The sequence below is a fragment of the Colletotrichum siamense genome (genome assembly GCF_013390195.1).
Source record: "Colletotrichum siamense strain Cg363 chromosome Unknown KSG_Cg363_contig03, whole genome shotgun sequence".
Taxonomy (NCBI): Eukaryota; Fungi; Ascomycota; class Sordariomycetes; order Glomerellales; family Glomerellaceae; genus Colletotrichum; species Colletotrichum siamense.
In genome coordinates, this window is record NW_023501016.1 from 1,166,157 (window position 1) to 1,184,890 (window position 18,734).

The 18,734-nt window shown below is 51.0% G+C and overlaps 3 protein-coding genes across 3 annotated transcripts; 1 reads left to right on the top strand and 2 right to left on the bottom strand.

Moving 5' to 3' along the window:
• Window positions 1–145: 145 nt before the first annotated feature.
• Window positions 146–2,378, bottom strand: CGCS363_v004316 (LysM domain-containing protein; the record flags this gene model as incomplete). The annotated part of the gene is made up of 4 exons (XM_036636165.1): window positions 146–1,025; window positions 1,103–1,228; window positions 1,302–2,273; window positions 2,335–2,378. The coding sequence occupies 4 exons, from the start codon at window positions 2,376–2,378 to the stop codon at window positions 146–148; spliced, it is 2,022 nt and encodes a 673-aa protein (XP_036498102.1).
• Window positions 2,379–3,417: 1,039 nt separating this feature from the next.
• KTXA-5 (Killer toxin subunits alpha/beta) lies at window positions 3,418–7,383 on the top strand (the record flags this gene model as incomplete). Its single annotated transcript, XM_036636166.1, has 10 exons — window positions 3,418–3,612; window positions 3,680–3,825; window positions 3,892–4,250; window positions 4,346–4,434; window positions 4,491–4,539; window positions 4,600–4,926; window positions 4,976–5,164; window positions 5,223–5,312; window positions 5,384–5,983; window positions 6,071–7,383. 10 exons carry the CDS (start codon window positions 3,418–3,420, stop codon window positions 7,381–7,383), a joined length of 3,357 nt encoding a protein of 1,118 aa, XP_036498103.1.
• Window positions 7,384–8,588: 1,205 nt separating this feature from the next.
• Window positions 8,589–9,374, bottom strand: CGCS363_v004318 (uncharacterized protein; the record flags this gene model as incomplete). Its single annotated transcript, XM_036636167.1, has 2 exons — window positions 8,589–9,142; window positions 9,197–9,374. The coding sequence occupies 2 exons, from the start codon at window positions 9,372–9,374 to the stop codon at window positions 8,589–8,591; spliced, it is 732 nt and encodes a 243-aa protein (XP_036498100.1).
• Window positions 9,375–18,734: the final 9,360 nt, after the last annotated feature.

The window sequence follows — 18,734 nt, forward strand, 5'->3', positions numbered from 1 at the left end:
GGTTTTCTGCTCAAACAGAACGCGCACTAGCGTATTTTCGCATCAATGGAGACAGTCGTATGGTATAATTCAGATTGCAAAGAAGCAGATAGATATTCACATTACAGCGAATCCTCACAATTGAATCCGTGCAGTGTCCAGTTTATCAACTAACAGCAATACAATAGTAATACGTCGGCCAAATCTGCGACCCGCAGTTCTCTCCGGCTGGTCCAAGGACAGGGTTCAACGCGAACAGAACCGACATCTCGATGCCGTTGTCAGTTGCTAGCTGCCAGCAAGAAGCGCCGTCCCCAGCCTGGGCAAATTTGCTGCAATTGTCCGGGATGCCTGCTTGCGTGTTCGACGGCTTGGCCGGAGCGGTGGTGGTCGCCGGCGGCGCCGCCGTCGTCGTCGGCGTTCCTGAGCCGGTAGCCACGCCGACGCAGTAGTAGTACGTAGGCCAGATCATGGTACCGCAATTCTCACCGGCGGCGCCCAGCACAGGGTTCCAGCTGTAGAACAGCGCCAGGTCGACGCCCGCGTCAGTGGCAAGCTGCCAGCACCCAGCACCGTCGCCGGCCTGCGTCCACTTGTTGCAGTTGGGGTCTGTTCCCTCGTGTTGCGGTGTCGGTTTTGGGACGGACGAGGCTGTCGCGGACGCGGTCGTTGCCGGGAGACTCTGCGTGGTGGTTGGGCCGGTGGTGCCGTCGCCGGGGACGCCGACGCAGTAGTAATACCCGAACCAAATCTGGGTTCCGCAGTGCTCGCCGTCGGTGCCCAAGGCCGGGTTGAGTTCCCATAACCTGGTCTGCGTGATCTGCGCGTCGTTGGCGATCTTCCAACATGAAGCGGCGGTGTTCTCCGCCTTGACGAAGCGGTTGCAGTTCGCCGGGATGCCCTCTTGTTTGCGATCGGCCGGGACGGTGGAGGGGTCTGTGATAATGGGGAGAAGTTCGGTGCTCCCCGGACCACCGCGGACAGGCCCATTGGAGTCGTCGGGGATCTGATCGTCAGGCGGCTTCACCCAAGTGCCGCCAGGTCGTCTGGAAGGTCAAGAGTTTCAGCGGTCGAGCGCAAAGCGGTTGCAAGCTCATGGGTTCTAGAAGCACGGAATACTCACGAGATGCATAGGTACTGGCTTTCGGTCAGATGATCACAGGCACCCATCAGGTTAGGATTCCAGGTCATAAGCTGTGCAACGCTGATCGGCTCCGTGTCATTTGATATGGCTTTCGAGATGGTATCACTGTTTCGGCGATGGAAACGTTAGCAACTCGTCAAACGGATCTGGTGTTAAGATGCAAGATGATGGTACAGACCAAGTATCTCCAGCGTTGACGCGTAGTAGCTCGCAGGCTTCCGGTACGCAGACAAAGTCATATGAGTAGCAATCTTCCGCATTCGTTGCGAACATGAGCTGACCCGTTGCGACGCCGTACTCCTCGGCAAGTTCATTGCAGGCCTCGATGCCGTCCAGGCTGGCGTACCGAGCATCGACGGCCCGCGCGGTGCAGTTTGTCGGCACCACCGGTTCGACTGGCTCCGGCTCCGGTTCGGCTTCGTCTGGATCCTCTTCTCCGTCCGGGATCTCTTCATCAATGCCGGGGTCCTCGGTGTCTTCTTCGGGGTCCCACGGGGACCCGTCATCGCCGACGATAGGAGCACCCGTGGACGGAATATCCGTGGGCTCCGGGGCCGTCTCGTTGAGCTCAGTGGCGTAGGGGTACAGAGGGACGGCGCGCGTGGCCAAGGGGCCGATACTCGTCTGGCAGACCGATTGGATGTCCTGGAATTCGCCAACGAGATAGTCAGAGTGGTCGGTGTCTGGGAGGAACTCTGACGTGACGCGGCGATAGAGCATGTTAAGGAAACACTCAGAACAGAGCAAATCATCGTCGTATAACGTTGAGATGCGGCTATTCTCAGCGGACACGTTGGCCGGGTTAATGCACCACGGGTCCGCCGGATTTGCTGCGCAGTCGACTTGGACGACGTCCGAGCCGGTCCAGTTGTAGGACGCCGGCAGGCACCATTTGTTGTTCGTATCTCGCAGGCAGGCCATCTCCAGACCCTCTGCAAAGCGGAGACTGAGCGTCTCAGCCGGCACGGCACGGTCGCCGACAACGAGCCAATCTTCCGCGCAAGCGGAGGCCACGGTCTCTGTCCATGTTCGGACGTTGGTCTCGCAGCCTGGGACACACAGGGTGCTAGCATCCTGTTCAGTCCAGTAGACATCGTCGACTTTGACGGTCCACCCGAACAGGTCCTTGTCGCATGGCAAGGTGGTATTGCTGGAGGTATTAGTGTCGTCTGGACCGACGTAGGCATGTTTATGGGGGGTGGGGGACTCACAGAGCCTTGACGCAGTTTTCGCTGATACCGAGCATCTCAGCCATCGGCTGGGTAGGAACGAGCGGATATAGTTGGAAACCCAGCTCGCCCAAGGCGAATGGCAAAAATGCCAGCATACTAAGGCCTTGTTGAATTGACCACATCATCACAGACGAAAGAGTGACAGCTTGTGACGGATGAAAGGTGGGCAGGGCAATACTGATAGGTTGAAATGGGTAGGCTATCCAAGTTTTAACAAGACTCTTCTTGTCGCCATTGACGAGAGTTTTGATATTCCCGCTCGCGCTGAAACCGTGGAAATGCGTTGGGCATGACCCTGGATCTCCGTCAACCCTTACCTCGGCTGAGCAGATTGAGACATTTCTCGCCGAGAGCCTAGATCTGGCTCCAAATAGGCACCGATATCATCCTCGTGCCCCCAAATACCGCATGTGACTCATGCGTGTCTCGTTAGACGGACGCAATGGTAAGGGGCTTCCGTTCGTGACTTGTTTCTCGACGATAGCCATGCTGTATCTTGGTCATGAACCACGAGCTCGCATATCAAGCTCATTGCCAAGGACATCTGGGCCGACCAAAACCAATACCAAGCCCATGGGTTCGAATCCTGCTCGCACCCTGCATTTAGAAGCATCTGCAACCCTTCGGTAAGAAAGCGAGTGCAAGGCTGTTCTGGGTTGCATTGAGCTGATTCGACAATTTTAACGATAAGCACTAGGCGCTGCAGGTCAGATTTGACTCGTCCAAAGCCTCTGCAAGGGTGGTCAGACATCACAAGGGCATTCCCGCCCCTAGAGCTGCGGGAACCGGTTCACCTGCCGATTAAGGCGCATGAACCCCTGCATTCGGGCGCCGCCGGCAGACGACGAAACGGAACATCGTGACCGACCGAGGGAGATGGGCTCTTCATCTTCAAGTAGAGGATGAATAACGGGAGAAAAAAGATAGAAAAATCTTAAATGACCGTGAACATCCGCACGAGCGACGAAACTCTTGATGTGCGCCCATCCACACAGTCCTTGCCGAGATTCATTCATTTCCCATTTTCTTCGTAACCTCTTCTGCTGGTTGACCTCTACAGCCATGCGGTTTCTCCAGGTTTCATGGGTCACTCTGGTCCTGTCCACTCTTTCACGTCACGTCGTCGCAGAATCTTATTTCGCCCTCAACTCAGCTTACGGTCTTTTGCAGAACACTGTCGCTGCTGAGGACCTAGAGCTTCCCGTGGGAACTTGCAACGCTAATACGCCATGTGTGAACGGTGCCTGCTGTAGTGGTGTAAGTTATTGGTCTTCTTTATGCCTATCCCTGGTATGTTAACTAAACCTTCTGTCTTCCCACGTAGAACGGCAGCGGTCTATGTGGCTACTCTCCAGCGGAATGCGGTGCTGCCAACTGCACTTCCAACTGCGATGCCAAAGCCGAGTGTGGCCAGTATGGCAAGCCTGGGAAACAGATTTGTCCCCTTGGCGTATGTTGCTCTGAGTTCGGGTAAGCCATTCTGTCGTCATCTCCCTCGGATTGAGTCTGAAGGTAGATTAACACCGCTTGCGATAGCTTCTGTGGCTCAACCTCGGAGTTCTGCGATGCCGGCTGCCAAAAGGGCTTCGGCGGCTGCGGTGATGTGAAGCGGCCGTCCTGCAGCAAGGACGGTGGGAGCATCAACAAGCGCTCGATAGGTTACTACGAGTCCTGGGCCAACACCAGAGCCTGCAGCGCTGTCTCCCCCGAGGACCTCAACTTGGACGGTCTCACGCATATCAACTTTGCCTTCGTCTTCTTCGACCCGTCTTCGTTTCAGATCGTTCCCATGGACAAGAATGCTGGCACCCTCTTAAATCGGTTTACCAAGCTCAAGGAAAAGAAGGCTGGCTTACAGACCTGGGTCAGCGTCGGCGGATGGTCATTTAATGATCGTACGTGCAATTGCTCCTTCTTATTCGCCCCTCTCATCTATTCCCAAGTAGGTTTCATTCCAAAACAACCAAGCTGACTTGATTCTCTCTCATAGCTGGCCCTTATCAAAAAGCCTTTAGTACAATGGCATCGAGCGCTGGGAACAGGAAGATGTTCATCGATGGCCTCATCAAGTTCATGGAGGTGAGAGTGTAGTCTGCCCGAACAACAAGTTGGCGCTAATCTTCTTTATTACCCAGAGCTATGGCTTCGACGGCATGGATCTGGATTGGGAATACCCAACCGCTGGTGAGCTTTCCCAGTCATAAAGGCCCGAGAAACCTCATGAAGCTGATTTCTATGCAACAGATGACCGCGGTGGCACCGCAGATGACACCGCCAACTTCGTGTTGTTGTGCAAAGAGATCAAGGCGGCGTTTGGCACTCGCTTTGGCTACTCCATCACTCTGCCAGCATCCTACTGGTACCTGCAGAACTTTGACCTTGCCGGCATGCAGCCGTTTGTTGATTGGTTCAACATAATGTCTTATGATATTCACGGCGTGTGGGATGCCGCCTCGAAATTCGTTGGTCCTATCGTCGCTCCGCACACTAATCTCACGGAGATCGATTTAGGCTTAGATCTTCTCTGGCGCGCGGGCCTCAAACCCGAGAAAGTTGTTCTCGGTCAAGGGTGTATGTATTTCTGGTTATTGAATACTCATATAAACTGACCTCGATATAGATTACGGCCGCTCGTTCACCTTGAAGGATCCCAATTGCAACAAGCCCAATGGCGTTTGCCAGTTCTCAGGCGGAGCCAAGGAAGGCCCGTGTTCCAAGGCGTCTGGCATTCTCACCTTGCAAGAAATCTTTGATATTATCGAGGAAAAGAATCTGAAGCCTCAGTTCGATGAGAAGGCAGGAGTCAAATGTGATTATATCACCGGTGTATGCGACGAGGTTTGATAACCATTCTGACAGGAACACAGGGATTCATTGGGACAGTGATCAGTGGGTGTCATATGACGACTCCCAGACTCTTATGATGAAGAAGTCATTTGCAAACTCTCGTTGCCTAGGTAAGTAAAACGGGTGGAAGGTGGCCTGCGCTATTGGTGAGATGAACAGAGCTGATTGGATATTATTGTAGGTGGCTCCATGATTTGGGCTCTAGACCAAGTCGACCAATCAAGCAAGAGTCTGCAGTATCCAGAAGACTGGTCGGACGAAGAGATCTCTCTCTCGGAAGACATGATCGCCGACGAAGAAGTCAAGGGTGTCTGCTACACCACCAAGTGCGGCGAGTCTTGCCGAAAAGGTGACCATGAAGCATCGCAGATGAACGGGCAGCCAGGGCTTTCCACCATGGATCGGTGCCCCAAAAACAAGTTTCGCCGACTCTGTTGCAACAAGGGTACCACCATGGGCAAGTGCCGCTGGAGAGGCTACCGAGGACTTGGCCTCGCGTGCACTGGAGGCTGCGCTGATCTAGAAACGGAAATTACACAGAACACCAACCATCACAGCGACAAGGAGGACCAGACCTGCAGCGGAGGCACCCAGAGTTACTGCTGTGCAGGCTTCATGCCACCCATCAGCAAGGAGCAGATGGAAGAGAAGATCAAGGACGAAGCAGCTGACGCTGCAATTGCCGCAGCTGAAGCGTTGGCTCTGGAGGTCGCCGCCAAGGCATTCTGCCGAATCGCAATCACGGCTGCCCTCACCCCCTTGACCTTCATTCCTATCGTCGGTAAGTTTAACAGTCCGCTTCCGTTGCGCCGAATATGGAATATGTTTCTCCGCGGACGTTCCTGCTAACAACTCCGCTCCTCGTCAGGCTGGATCATCCGTCTTGCAATTCAGGCTGCCGTTCCTGCACTTGCCAACCTCTGTGCCAAGGGCATCGTCAAGGGCGGTAAGTCTGTCTTCAAGTTCCGAGGCAAGGACTACGACGTCAAGCTGGATAAGCCACTCACCACCAAAAACGACCGCGGCGACCGAGGCAAGTCAGACAAGGCAGACGAGAAGGACGGCCACTGCGACCTGAAAGACACCAAGCGTCTAGCCAAGCGCGCAGCTCTCCGTCCCAAATCGGAGACGTCGACACGAACCATCCAGATGCGTCAGACAGTCACGAAGACGTGCAACGGCGCGTTATATCCCCAGCCGTGTCTGCACTATCAGTCCGTCATCCAGAACCAGAACGGCATGGCCGCCCTGACCTGCACAACAGCGGCCGGCGGCGGCGGCATCAGGCCCGTCGTTGAAAAGTACAGTAAGGACCATCATACTAAGTGGATCAATGGGTGGATGCAGTCGGCAAACATCAACTGCCAACGCGACGAGTATCCCCCGGCCGCTATCTGGCAAGGACGCGACATGAGACAATGGATCCGTCTCGTGCCCGGAGCACAAAACGGAGGTGCCGGTCAGCTCTTCAGGGGCGTCTGTCCCGCCAAGTACAAAATGTCGCCCGAGCAGAATAAACGCCTCCTCAGGGTCGTCCGCAATTGCAAACGCCTTGTCTCCAAGTATGTGGTGACCCGGACGGCGACGACGAAGGTGATGAAGATGAAATTCATCAATATGCCGAATCTCGCAGACGACGGTATCCCTGACAACCCGTGCTATCCCAAGACCCTCATCGATGACCCGGGATTCGCGCTGATGACCAACGACCCCTGGTACAACGCCCACCCGGCCAGCAAGCGAAACACCCGCTTGTATCGAAATGCACCTGGGGCCAATATCATCGCTGGCAAGACCAACCGCCCGGGCTACAACAAGAGAGACGACGAAGAAGACTTTAACCCGGAACACTTCAATCCCGACGATGTGTGGGTGGACGAAGGTAACTCCACGCGCAAGGCGACCGATGGGGAACTGCTTGACCACCTGGGCTTTTTGCGCTGCGAGAACGGCGACTGCGAGGCGGAGCTTGGCGATCTCGGGGTCAAGTCCCTGCCGTTCATCAATCCTAGCTCTACTGTGCCCATTGAGGTTGTGGCGTATGCTACGCCGGCGGACGCTCTTCCTACATCGCTCGCCAACGTGCTAGAGACGGCATCGTCGATCCATGAGGAGGCTAGGTCACTGATCACGCCAGCACCACAGTTGGAGTACGAGTACGAGATGGAACATGAGGACTGATTTATCTCAGTCGAATTTGGGTGTATATTACACATGTGTATTGGCATGACATATCTATCTGCCTGGCCAGTGCTACCTGAATTGCTGTTTTCTGTTCTAATCACCTGTTTCGTATCATCATCAGTCCGTGTTCAGAGTTTAGTTGAGATTAATAAAGCTCTTGATACGATCACCACTACGCCTAGTGTGCGAGGACTTGCATTGCAATGTGGAGTTGTATTATCGAGTCACTATGATTGAATACAGCTGCCCAAATCACCTCTCGATCTCAAAACCCGCATCTTGGAACCTTCAACCCTCAAGCCGGATACTATCACACGATGTATCACAAGGAGAGCAACCTCTTTCAGGGGTTGACGCAATAACTCTATCTTCATCGAAGACCACAAGGTCCAGCGGTACGGCTTCAATGGTTACTACTCCTTTCATTACGACTGGGATAAGGTGGCTCTCGAGGGAAACCATGTGGCCACATTCATGGTGTATCTCACCGACTCTTCCACTGGCGGGGAAACCAACTTTCCCCGCATCGACAAGCCTGTTGAACAGCGATGGTGTGGCATCGTAGACTGCGAGGAGCAGAGTACGAGGGAACTACCTTCACACTAGTTGCTGGTTCGGCGGTCTACTGGGAGGATATACATGTCAAGGGCAGCTTTCATCGTGGTGTTCGACATGCCTCTCTGCCGGTAAAGTCTCGCGAGAAAATTGGGTTGAATATTTGGTTTTGGGATATAGGCTGGAGGCTCTTTGAGCAATCAGTGAAGCGCGAATTGTATTCTCATATATGACGTACTCCAATGTTTTAGTAACTCCCATGTCTATCATCCATTATCCATGACCAACGTCTAAGAAGCGCCCACGCTTCAATTTGGTGCATAATAAACTGAGGAAATCTGACTGGAGATGTGCGACTTTTACTCGGTAAAGCAGCAATGCATCATCTCATGCAGCTATGCACTGAATTTCACTCTCACCGCATGCTTGTCTTTTGCATAGCTACTAGTAATGGTCAGATGTCACGGTTTACACGAGAGTGGTGGACCGATGCAAAATATTGCGACGACACTTCATTTGCTACAAAACCTATCGCAATCAAACTCTTGATCGTTCCTTTACCTGATATTTGTGTGAAACACAGTTCGAACTTCCAACCCGTAAGAATCCACACAAGTGTTGCTGGTTCAATCCACTCCCTCAGCTGCTCAGCCATGATGACCTCCTTTCGCTGCTGCTTTCTTTGCTCTCGATGCCTTCGAGTTGGCGGATTCGACTGAATGCCACGAGTCGAGGGAGTGCTGGCCGTTTACACCTAAGTCACCTCTGTCCTGGCGCAGGTGATTCAGATCGTGGTTGTAATCATCCTTCTTAGTGTTGACTTCGCCTCTTGATGCCCTTGAGCCGGGGAGCTTTGGTTGGCCCTCCTTCACTTTTTGCGCCTTGCTGTTCCTGGAGCGTTGAGAGTTTAGGGAGTTCTGGCAGTTTCCACCACACTTTTTAGCGTTGAGTCTGTCGAGGTTGTTGATGTATTTGGCGTCGTTCGGTTTCAGTTGATCCCTGTGAAACTTCTTGTCGTCGGCCTTGATCTGAGTTTTCGAGGGCTTATTGGCCCTTGAGGCGATGGAAGGGGCATTATTGAGAGGGACGTCAGTTATCTCCTTGTCGTACTGCTGATTGGACATCCCCGCATCTTGATCATCTAAGTCAAGGGCATCAAGCACGGCCTCGTCCCTAGGTTGAAGGTTGGGCTCATCTGTGACTAGGTAGGACGTCAGAACCAGTTGCACAGGTCTTGAGGCTCTTTCAACTTTACCTTCGTCCCCTGCATTGATATCAATAGCGATGGGGAGTTTGCCATGTCTGAACACTGGCGCCCAGTTGTAAGGGCGTTCGGGGGCAACGTCGGGGGAAACGTCGGGGGAGATGACAATAGGATGTGCAGCTACAGAAGCTGCAAGAGCCTCCAAGAGGACAATGGTAGCGAAGAGCATTATGTAGAACCGGCTTTCACCTAATCGTGAAATGGGAATATAAGGTGACAGAGGGCTAAGATACTTTGCAGACACAGAGAATTAATACCATCATTAGGTGGGTTCAATGCTGCTTAAATCTGTTATACCGAGATCCCTTTCTGTTGAGAAAAGGATAAGCTTCATTTCATGCATGACTCGCTCCCACGCGACCGTGGAAAGCATCGACTTGAAGAATAGTAAACCACCCGGTTAAGATTCCTATTAGCGCGGATATTGAGTTAGGCTAGAGCTTTTGTGTTGTTCCTGGCATAGAGTTACGCTAGAGCAGCGAGGACAAAATGCGGCATTTCTAACGAGCAAAACTTGCCGAAATAGCATGTTCAGAAAGAAAATCAGTTCCCTCGCAAGCTTTCAGCCAGCTGTGGTGGGGTGACTGGTCTCGCCCGCCCAGAGTCCAAACCTTAAGGGATGAGCTGGTATCTGAGAAGACCATAGAAGCCGAGATAGGCATATTACCCCTCTTCATCCCCTCATTCACCAATGATCCTCGTTGACCCAATTCTCCGCAGTCCGCCTCAAAGCAGTCGAAATCACAGAATTCAACGACATCCCTACCCTCACTCCGCACACCGTCAATGCCATCACAGACGGGGCAGGACATCCCACGTAAGATATGACGCGGTCGATAACTTTGTAAGCGGCGGGCTGGTCTGGTATGGCGCCGAACAGGCGATGAGCCGATAGATCGCAACGTGCGGCCTCGAACGATGATTTGGAGCTTGGCTTTCGCTGTAATAGTGGGGTTCATGGATGTGCGGGGGATTTCCGATTTGAACCTCAGGCTTTTATCACCCCGCAAACAAGAAAGGCATATCAAACTAACGCTTGTCTAGAGAGCAGTAAGCGCATCTGGATTTCTTGGTCGGCCGCCGAAAAACGGCCGTCGGAAATCCAGATCAGTACCTAGGCTCGAACTCTTGTTTTAAGCCTTACAAGCCATATGGCCTCAACTGTGAGCTTATGATTCTTGCATGATCCACTACTAAAACCTGAGTTCGCGGGCACATGTGTGGAAATCTCCGAACAACGCTTACTTCCTGAATACTGCAATTTAATTTGTAGGCAGGAAGATGTGGGCCAGCGTGGTGTAGTGACATGTACATGGCAAGGTTTCGAGAGCCCAGATGTCGCTAGTTCACTTCCAACCGCCGGCACAAAGTCTATGCCTCATGAATTTGCAGCCTCTAACGACTCCCGGCTTACGTTGCTCACCATGGTCGCGCGATTTTGGGGCGGCGGATACTCCGGCTGCACCTGAACGAGAGAGTGGCAAGTCAAATGAATGAGATTACTCGGAAAGGAAGCCCGCATGGCGATAAGCCAGCAATTGATCATGGACATATCTAGCGTTCTAATGATCGCTTTCAGTTCAGGAAGCAGCTCTTAAAACGAGCGAGGTGCTCTAAGCTGCGTGTAGCTCCTCGCAGCTGGCTATAATCCGAGTGACGTTCAAACACAGGTGGGGAGACAACTTGCATTATTGACGAAATCTGAAATCGACCAGTTGGCGGCCGCATGTACGAGAACAGAAGCTGCTCCATTTTCTTGAGCGCATAATGTTGACCCTTTCCTGACGAACGAGCCTCAACATTCACTCTTTTCCACCGATGAAATTCCAATCCCAGAGTCCACATCATGCCCCCTGAGCTACCTTGTGTGGGCTATTGATAGTGACAGCGATTAACTCCTCGTCGACAGGGATCGCTCGGCGGTCGCTAGAGGGTGAGTTGGGGGCTTTATTCGTCAGTGTGCTATCTGTATTGACGGATAATGCGTAACCTACGACCGTGGAACTCATTACCAGAGCGGGCCTCAAGATCAGCCAATTTGACCACCTCGGGGGCGGCGAGAACAAGGCTGAGACCGCTCAAAAGAGCAAAGAGGGTGAAGGTCTTGAACTGCATGATTGAAGGTCTTGTAGTTGGAAAAGTGTGCTGGTTGAGCAGTAACTTGCTTGCGATGACATTATGATGAGGAGAAGAGATCTTGGAGGCATGGAGGCTTTTGAAGGTCTTTTATATCAATCGAAATGTACGGGTTCTAGTAGTGTTCAGACTTCGGCATGACCTGTCAGACTTTCACCAAGGTGTTAGTTTCTCAGCTGCCCCCAAGATCCATCAGCTTTCTGGAGTTCCAATGGATGAGATGCGGGGCTTCTGGCACCTCCTTCACCGAGCATCCACTGTAAGGAGATGTCTTCGAGCTGAGAATCGATAATTCTTGTTGGGCCTGAGGTTCGCAGTGCCGCCTCTGTGTTGGGCTATTCCCGGGCGATCGCTCTCAGTGGAGGGACAACAATGAAGACGGTGAAATACGCCACCTTTCCAACAGCCAGTACGACAGCTAGACTGAACCGCGGGCATAAACACGATTGGGAGACTCTGCAACTTGTGGTCGAATTGCAACGCAAACCTCTTGGCACGAAAAAGAGATGCCTGTCCAGACCAGGGCCTTTGTAGCCACTAAAGACGGTGTCGCTGATCACGCTGGATCTTGGCAAACAATTCAGTCAGGTGCATATTGTCTTCGTGGGGGTCTTTTGCAACTCCCTGCCATGATAACGCAGCCTGAATATGAAAAGCAATGCCAGCAAGCGTTGACACATGCATTTAACCAGGAGTCAAAGTCGTATTGCCTCCAGTACGAAAAGGTGATCTTGACATGCACTAATGACCAAACATGCTTGGGGCAGCACAGGGTGATACAACGTAGGCCATTGTGGCTCAAGCCCTCGTCCGGCTCAAGGTCGACTCGACAAGTGTTCGTTTGCCACCTTGTCGGTCTTGAAATGCTAGGATACATGCAATGATAGCAAAGATAAGACAACTCAAAGATGCAGCGAATCTCATGCGGCCTCAATCCCACCGCTCAATATCAGCACTGTATGTCTTCGGGAGGGGTAGAACAAAGAGATTTGCCGTTGCGTCGAGTATTGATGGACGTACACGGCGTTGGAAGAAATTTACAGTCAACAGTGTCATGTCAGAATATGTCCCTCCATGTCGCTGTAAGCGTGAACAGTAGTAAATTTGTTTACTCACCCGACTGCAATGGTCTCATGAAAGTCAACAGAGTTAGCGGGCTTTTGGATTCGCTTGTGGTCGAATTCGGGCAGAGACGACTCATTTTGCCCTGTGTCTGTTGGATTATCTCTTGTGTAGGTACGTAATTGAATATTTGTATTATGGACGACGACGACGACGACGACCATGATGATGAAAACGATAGTCATAACAACGACGACGACAGTAATGTCGACGATATTTATAATCACGATTAAGATACTAGTGAACTAGAGTAAGTATGATAGTCGGTCTCTTCGGAGAACGTGGAAAACTGAGTTTTGCATGGTGTGTCGTGAGAAGACTACATACCCCAGATACCTACGATGCTCATCATGTCCCCCAAAAAGGCAGTAAATTCAGATTCCAGAGCAGCCAGTCCGTTAGAAAGCTGGATACCCGGCTACAGACTTTTAGTTGTTTCCTCCAACAATCGGAGAATCAGGATAATAGTAGCTAAACATATTCAACGCAATCTTCTGCCCTGAATGAACAGGCAATCCAGCATGCACCACGCGATAATCTCCGCTGCCATTCATGTGCATATTATTCCAGAAGATGGCGTTCCCTCTCTTGGGCTTCACCAAAAGGCTCATACCCGTGTCTGTCCTGGAAAACTTCTCACCATCCGCATCCGAGGCCACACCTTTGATGTCCGGAAAATATATCTCGCCTCCAGTGCAGTTGTTCCCTAGGTACGCAAAGATAGTACCCAAGCGGTTGTACGGTCGATTCGGAGTGTGTTCTAGATGTGTCTCTTCCGCGAGTTTGTAAAACCAGTCGTAATGCAGTTTGAATCTCTCACTAACATTATACCTCACGAGCTGGAGCGGCTCGATGTCAATATGTTGGATGTTCCCGAGAAAGCTGCGCATACGGGTGGTGAGACAAGATGCAACAGGGTCAGCATGTGGAATTCGAGCTGAGTTGGATGTTCGATATGATCGATCAACAGTTGGTGAGAGGTTGTCATCGTAGACGAGGGAGTGTTCGAGGTTTTTTGAGCTGTTGATTGAAAGAGGATCAGTATAGCAAGGACTATAGTTTGTAAGATAGAACGGCTTGAATTGCTATTATCTCACTATTCGTGAACCAAATGCTCAATGTCTTGGTCCTTGAGGAAGTTGTTGATGTAGAAAACGACGGGGTCAAGCGATAGAATTTCGATGGAGTAGTTGTGAGAACAGTCGATGGGTGTCCGATCATCAATTGTTTCCATTTGAAATCCAACTGGCAAAGACAACTTTGGAATTGCGAAGGTCATCACCAAAGCCAGGACCGGTAACAAAATCGCGAATACGCCATAGTTTCCCAGTGCACGCGGCACTTTCTGCTGGAGCTTCAAGGAAGGTCAGCTTTATGAATTGACGTCAAAATCTGACATTCCACACGTCAGTATTTGCTTACCAGAACAGACAGGCCTGGTTCAGCTTTTGTCTCCATGTTTTGTTCTTTCAGGGTAGTTGTCGCTCTTAAGTGGAAGAATTGGCATCGACGAATTAATCCTACGAGAAACGACCTTGGGAAGTCTCTGTTGACATGGCCGACTCTGACAATCACCCCAGTGTCGAAAATGGTCTTGCCTCTGGTCTCCCACACGCACACACGTAGTCTCCACTCCCACAACGCCATTCTGAAGGGCCTGCCCGACCCGCGTGCGCGGGCGTAGTCATGAGCGGGCGCTAGAGCAAACATCGGCAAGGGCTAGATGCAGCCGATTGCCAGTATTCATACACGGTGCACACAGGTAATGTCACCAGTATCCAGGCAAGAAAGTGCGTCGCACTGTTGTTTGCTGTTGAACAACAGTGGGTATTCTCCGAATCAGCATGCATAGGTATCCAAAGCGTGGACAAGGATGCTGGGGGCAGCTGACCTTCGTGTACAAAGACGACAGCGTTGGATTGGTGACATTTTGTCATAGCCACCATCCACGGGTTTCCGGTTCCTTTTCATCGTGCATTTGCCTCTCGTTATTCAGGTGGCACGAAGGAAAAGTTGGAAGGGAAGAAAGATCTTACCTCATGCCGCACCAAGTGTCGGTGTTGACGGGGTAGATTCGCCGCACGGCAGGAATGATCACTCTTTCGAACCCACCTGCTTCTATGTGGAGCGAGCGCTTGAAAACATGAAAAGTTTGGTCTCCCATGTTACTTCTTTGAAGTAACAACAGCCTGAAACGGATTGGTCGGTCGAGCGGCCAATGAACATCCTCTTCTCCCGTCATTGACCGAACAAACTCCCATGATGTGTCTGCTGCATGCTACGATATCGCGCACTTCTACCTCCCTGATGTTAAATGTGACGGTGTCTAGTTGAACATAGGTCTATCTTTCATTAATGATGCCCAGCAGGGATAATCTCCTTGACGTCTTGCTTGGTACAGGTAGTAGAACTTGGCAGCAGAGGGGTGGCGTGACAAAGACCAACGTTGTCGCTGGAGTCTCCGGTGGATGGGCTCAGCATGGTGAGATTGCCAACATCACGACTTCGGACCTCACGTCGACAACCTCCAGCCAATTGCGGTTTCGCACCCATGAGGTAGTTTAGTAATGTTACCAGGCTTCAAAGATAAATGTAGATGCCGCTTTGCAACAACATCTACACATTCATGACCATGGCCATTATTGGAGAGCCGGACAGTGACCTGTCCTGGCTTTGCGCGTCTCTTCCTTCCACCAAGACATCTGGTAGCGTGTTGCATGTCTTCTTCGGTGGTACTTCTTTCTATCTATCTTTGGCAAAGAGTACGAGAAGCTCGGTTTTTAGCGGTACGTTCATGTTCTACTTTGGCACGTGGAGTGCATAGTAATGACTGGTATCGAGACTATTCCAAATTTACGATCATCACCAGCCCAAAACTAATTACTTATGGAACGCGACTTTCCGTCCTTAACTAGAGAAGTTGCTTGAGATTGCTGGTCAAATTGATAAAGTTAAGGGGCTGGATCCTTCGCCGTTGCCCGGCTTTGGTATGCTGACCCCGAATCTGACGCTTTCCATTCCATGGGCTGAGACATGTCAGCCCTCTCCTCGGCCCTTCTCCCGAGAGGCTGCTTATGCGATATGATATTCCGGAAGTAGTAAAACCTTACTCCGACTTTCCTCCCGGATAAAACGTTCAAGCCTGCCGCAAGCCACCGAAGCCTTGGCCGAGACTCTTGAGAGCGAGTTAGTTAGTACATTTGAGATCGGCATTTCAGGGTGGCTTTCACTGCGGGGAAGTCGTGGGAGTAGAATAGTTTGCTTCCTCAAGACATAATCGTCATTCATGTTCCCGCCAAGGGAGCGAATGGCTATTCTGTCTCACGCCCGTGACTATGGCGTTGAGGCTGGTACTTGGCGAGGCATATACGACCTGCCGACACCCGAAAGCTACCCAATAGGGTTAAAAGGATGAGATCATGAGTTCTTTTGCCATGTTTGTAAAAGCGCCACCAAGTCTATGCCCTATAACCACCTTGGGGGTTACAAGTGTGACGTCTATAAAACCAAGCAGGTACCCACAGGAAAGAAAGGATCATCACAAACACACACAGTTTCTTCAGTCTAAACCAGACCCGCCTCGCACAAAATGCAGTTCTCGTCGGTTGTTCTCACGCTTCTTGCTGCCGCGGTCAACATCCAGGCCTCCCCCCTTGCAGAGCGCCAAATTCCAGGAGGGCCCAACGCCAACTGCTGCGGCTGTGACTTCAACAACAAGTCCCATGTTTGCACGGTCCCTCCTCCAGGTGGCTGCTTTACCGCTACCGTCATCTGCCCTTTCAAGCCAAACCCTGAAACAGAGGAGATGTGCTGCTGCTGCGACCCAAACATCCCCGCCATGAGATGTAAGCCAGTCGCCAAGAACCAATGCATCTGTCCAGCAGTAGCGTGTCCTTTCTCATGGGATCCCATTTTCTTGCCCGTTAACTCTCAGGTTTCGACCTCGTCCTAAGCGGTCACAATTTCTGGCAAGTTGAGGAAGAATGCAGCAAATCTTTCGGCGTGGTTCCCAATTTCTTGGATTTAAATACTTTGGGACACATGGCCTTTCGAAACCTTGGTGTAGTTCTTTGCAAGGTTAGCTTGGGGTTTGGTCTTGATCGTGGGGCAAGAGTCTTCAAAGATTGGTCAGCTGTTGGTGTCGGTTCGTCCTTGTATCGAAGAAGCACTACCTCGAGCTGTTATCTCTGTTGCAGAACTTTCGTCCCTCATTGTGTTCAATAGCAAGCTGGCTTCAGCCCTCATTTCAGAGCTGGTTATGCTGTAGAACTGGATTTTTAGGAGGAGATCTTTGATACCTTGAGTGGCCCTCGTGTGTATGAAAAGTCATCGAAATGGTTTGTTCGAGGCTTCTGACGCATAGCGAGTTTGTCAGAACAAATGAAGGATGTTGATCAAGTTCATCCAATGAATAGTTCAGAAGCACATCGAAAGCATCTTTCGGGCTGCCGTAATGTAAGAATTGTCGTAATGGGTGATATACAATCCTGTCTAGCTCTATTATGCTAAGTATCTAATGGGCGTTCGAGGAGCAAAATCCGGATCCCGAGCATTCATAAAACCCTAATTCTCGGGCAACTAAAATTGTGATAATCCTTTTCTGGTTATCTGCCGCCTACTTCTTACGGCCTAACTCCGAGGTCACTGACTTTTCCAGGACTTCGGGAATCATCGGGGACTTGGCCTTTCATGCCAAGCTGAAGAGATCAGCAACTGGACAACTTATACGAGCTTTCTCTCAAATAGGCAAAGGTGCTGAAAAGCCTGAGACATTCACTCATCAAAACGCGGATTGTAAGAGTTGGGGTCAGATAACAAATGGCTATTTAAACAGCGTGCTCTCCTGATACGGATTTTCGCATTTGCAATCTCTGTTCATAGACCTATAGCCTTGATTCTTCCGGTACACCCGTCCCTTGCTCAATAACAGTCTTACTTCATCGACATCATGCAGCTTTCAAAGTTTCTCGTCGTTACCGTCACCATCATTGGCAAAATTCAAGCCGCAGCCCTTGGAGGCCGTCAAGACTTTTGGCCAGATGCAGACTGCTGCAGTTGCAGCTACGACATTGAAGGATGGATCTGCAAAGTTTCTGACGCAGATAGCTGCAGCGCCATACCGGATACTCGCTGTCCTTTCAGACCCAACGAGGAGAAGACGCTGTGCTGCTGCTGCGATGCTACTCCGGGGAACGAATCAACAAAATGCTCGCTCGTTGACCGAGATGCGGGATGTATCTGCCCGGAAGTCAGGTGCCTGCATAACTTCGGCAAATACATGCTTCCGCCCTGGGTCCAGGGCTGATGTTATGTGGCTAGGAACAGTGGCATATTTGAGGCCACAGGTCGAAGATGCAAAGGAATGACATTTTGACCGTTTAAGTCTTGTTTCATGTTGAGAAAGCTGGTAACAGAGGGCTAGCGTTTCACCTTGTACAGCCTACCACAATCCAATATTCAATGTAAACATTGCCTAAGGCAAAGACTGACCAATCCCATTGATCTTCCGTCTGCCAATCGGTCGTACTCGCTATATGCAACCACTCGCATTCCTCGAGGTACCGTGTGTTACTGTGTGGCCTTTTTACGCCGGCTTTAACAATGTCTTTGAAGGTTGCTAAGTCCAGAATCGCCACCTTTTGCATTGTGAAAGGTGCACGTGATGTGCAATGTTGAAATTGATGATTGGCAGATTTCGTGGGGATTACAATCCATGACTGTTAGTTTACACCGGACGGATCGAATGTCGCGCACTGTTTTGTGTACGACTTCGATTTGCTAACTTGGGTTAGATCTTACTCAGCCTGTGAATCGAAAGTTGATTGTCTGACAATATTTCTAATAGCCTATAGGTTGATCGGTGCTGAAGGATTCGAAAGGGGCAGTGCTCGAGGCTTTCAAGACATGAACCCGAGCAACCTCGGCCTTAGGGACTCCGACAGTAAAGTTGACGGATCAGGTTATTCGTTGCAGTACGATCGTTCTCACTGGATGCTTACACGAAATCGACGAATTCGGTAAAATCAATCAAGCAACTAAACGAGGGCACTTGTGGGACTTCCAGCTGTGAAAAGCTTTCCGGATACCCTTTTCAAGAAGCTATATAAACCCGACCAAGCAAACCAGTTCAACAAGATTAAATGTCAACAAACACAGCTCTGCAAAATATCAACAAACCCGCAACCTCCTCCGAAAGATTATCCCTTTACATAACCAGCTTGACGAAACTCCGACACAATGCACTTCTCTCGCATCATTATCGCCATCACTG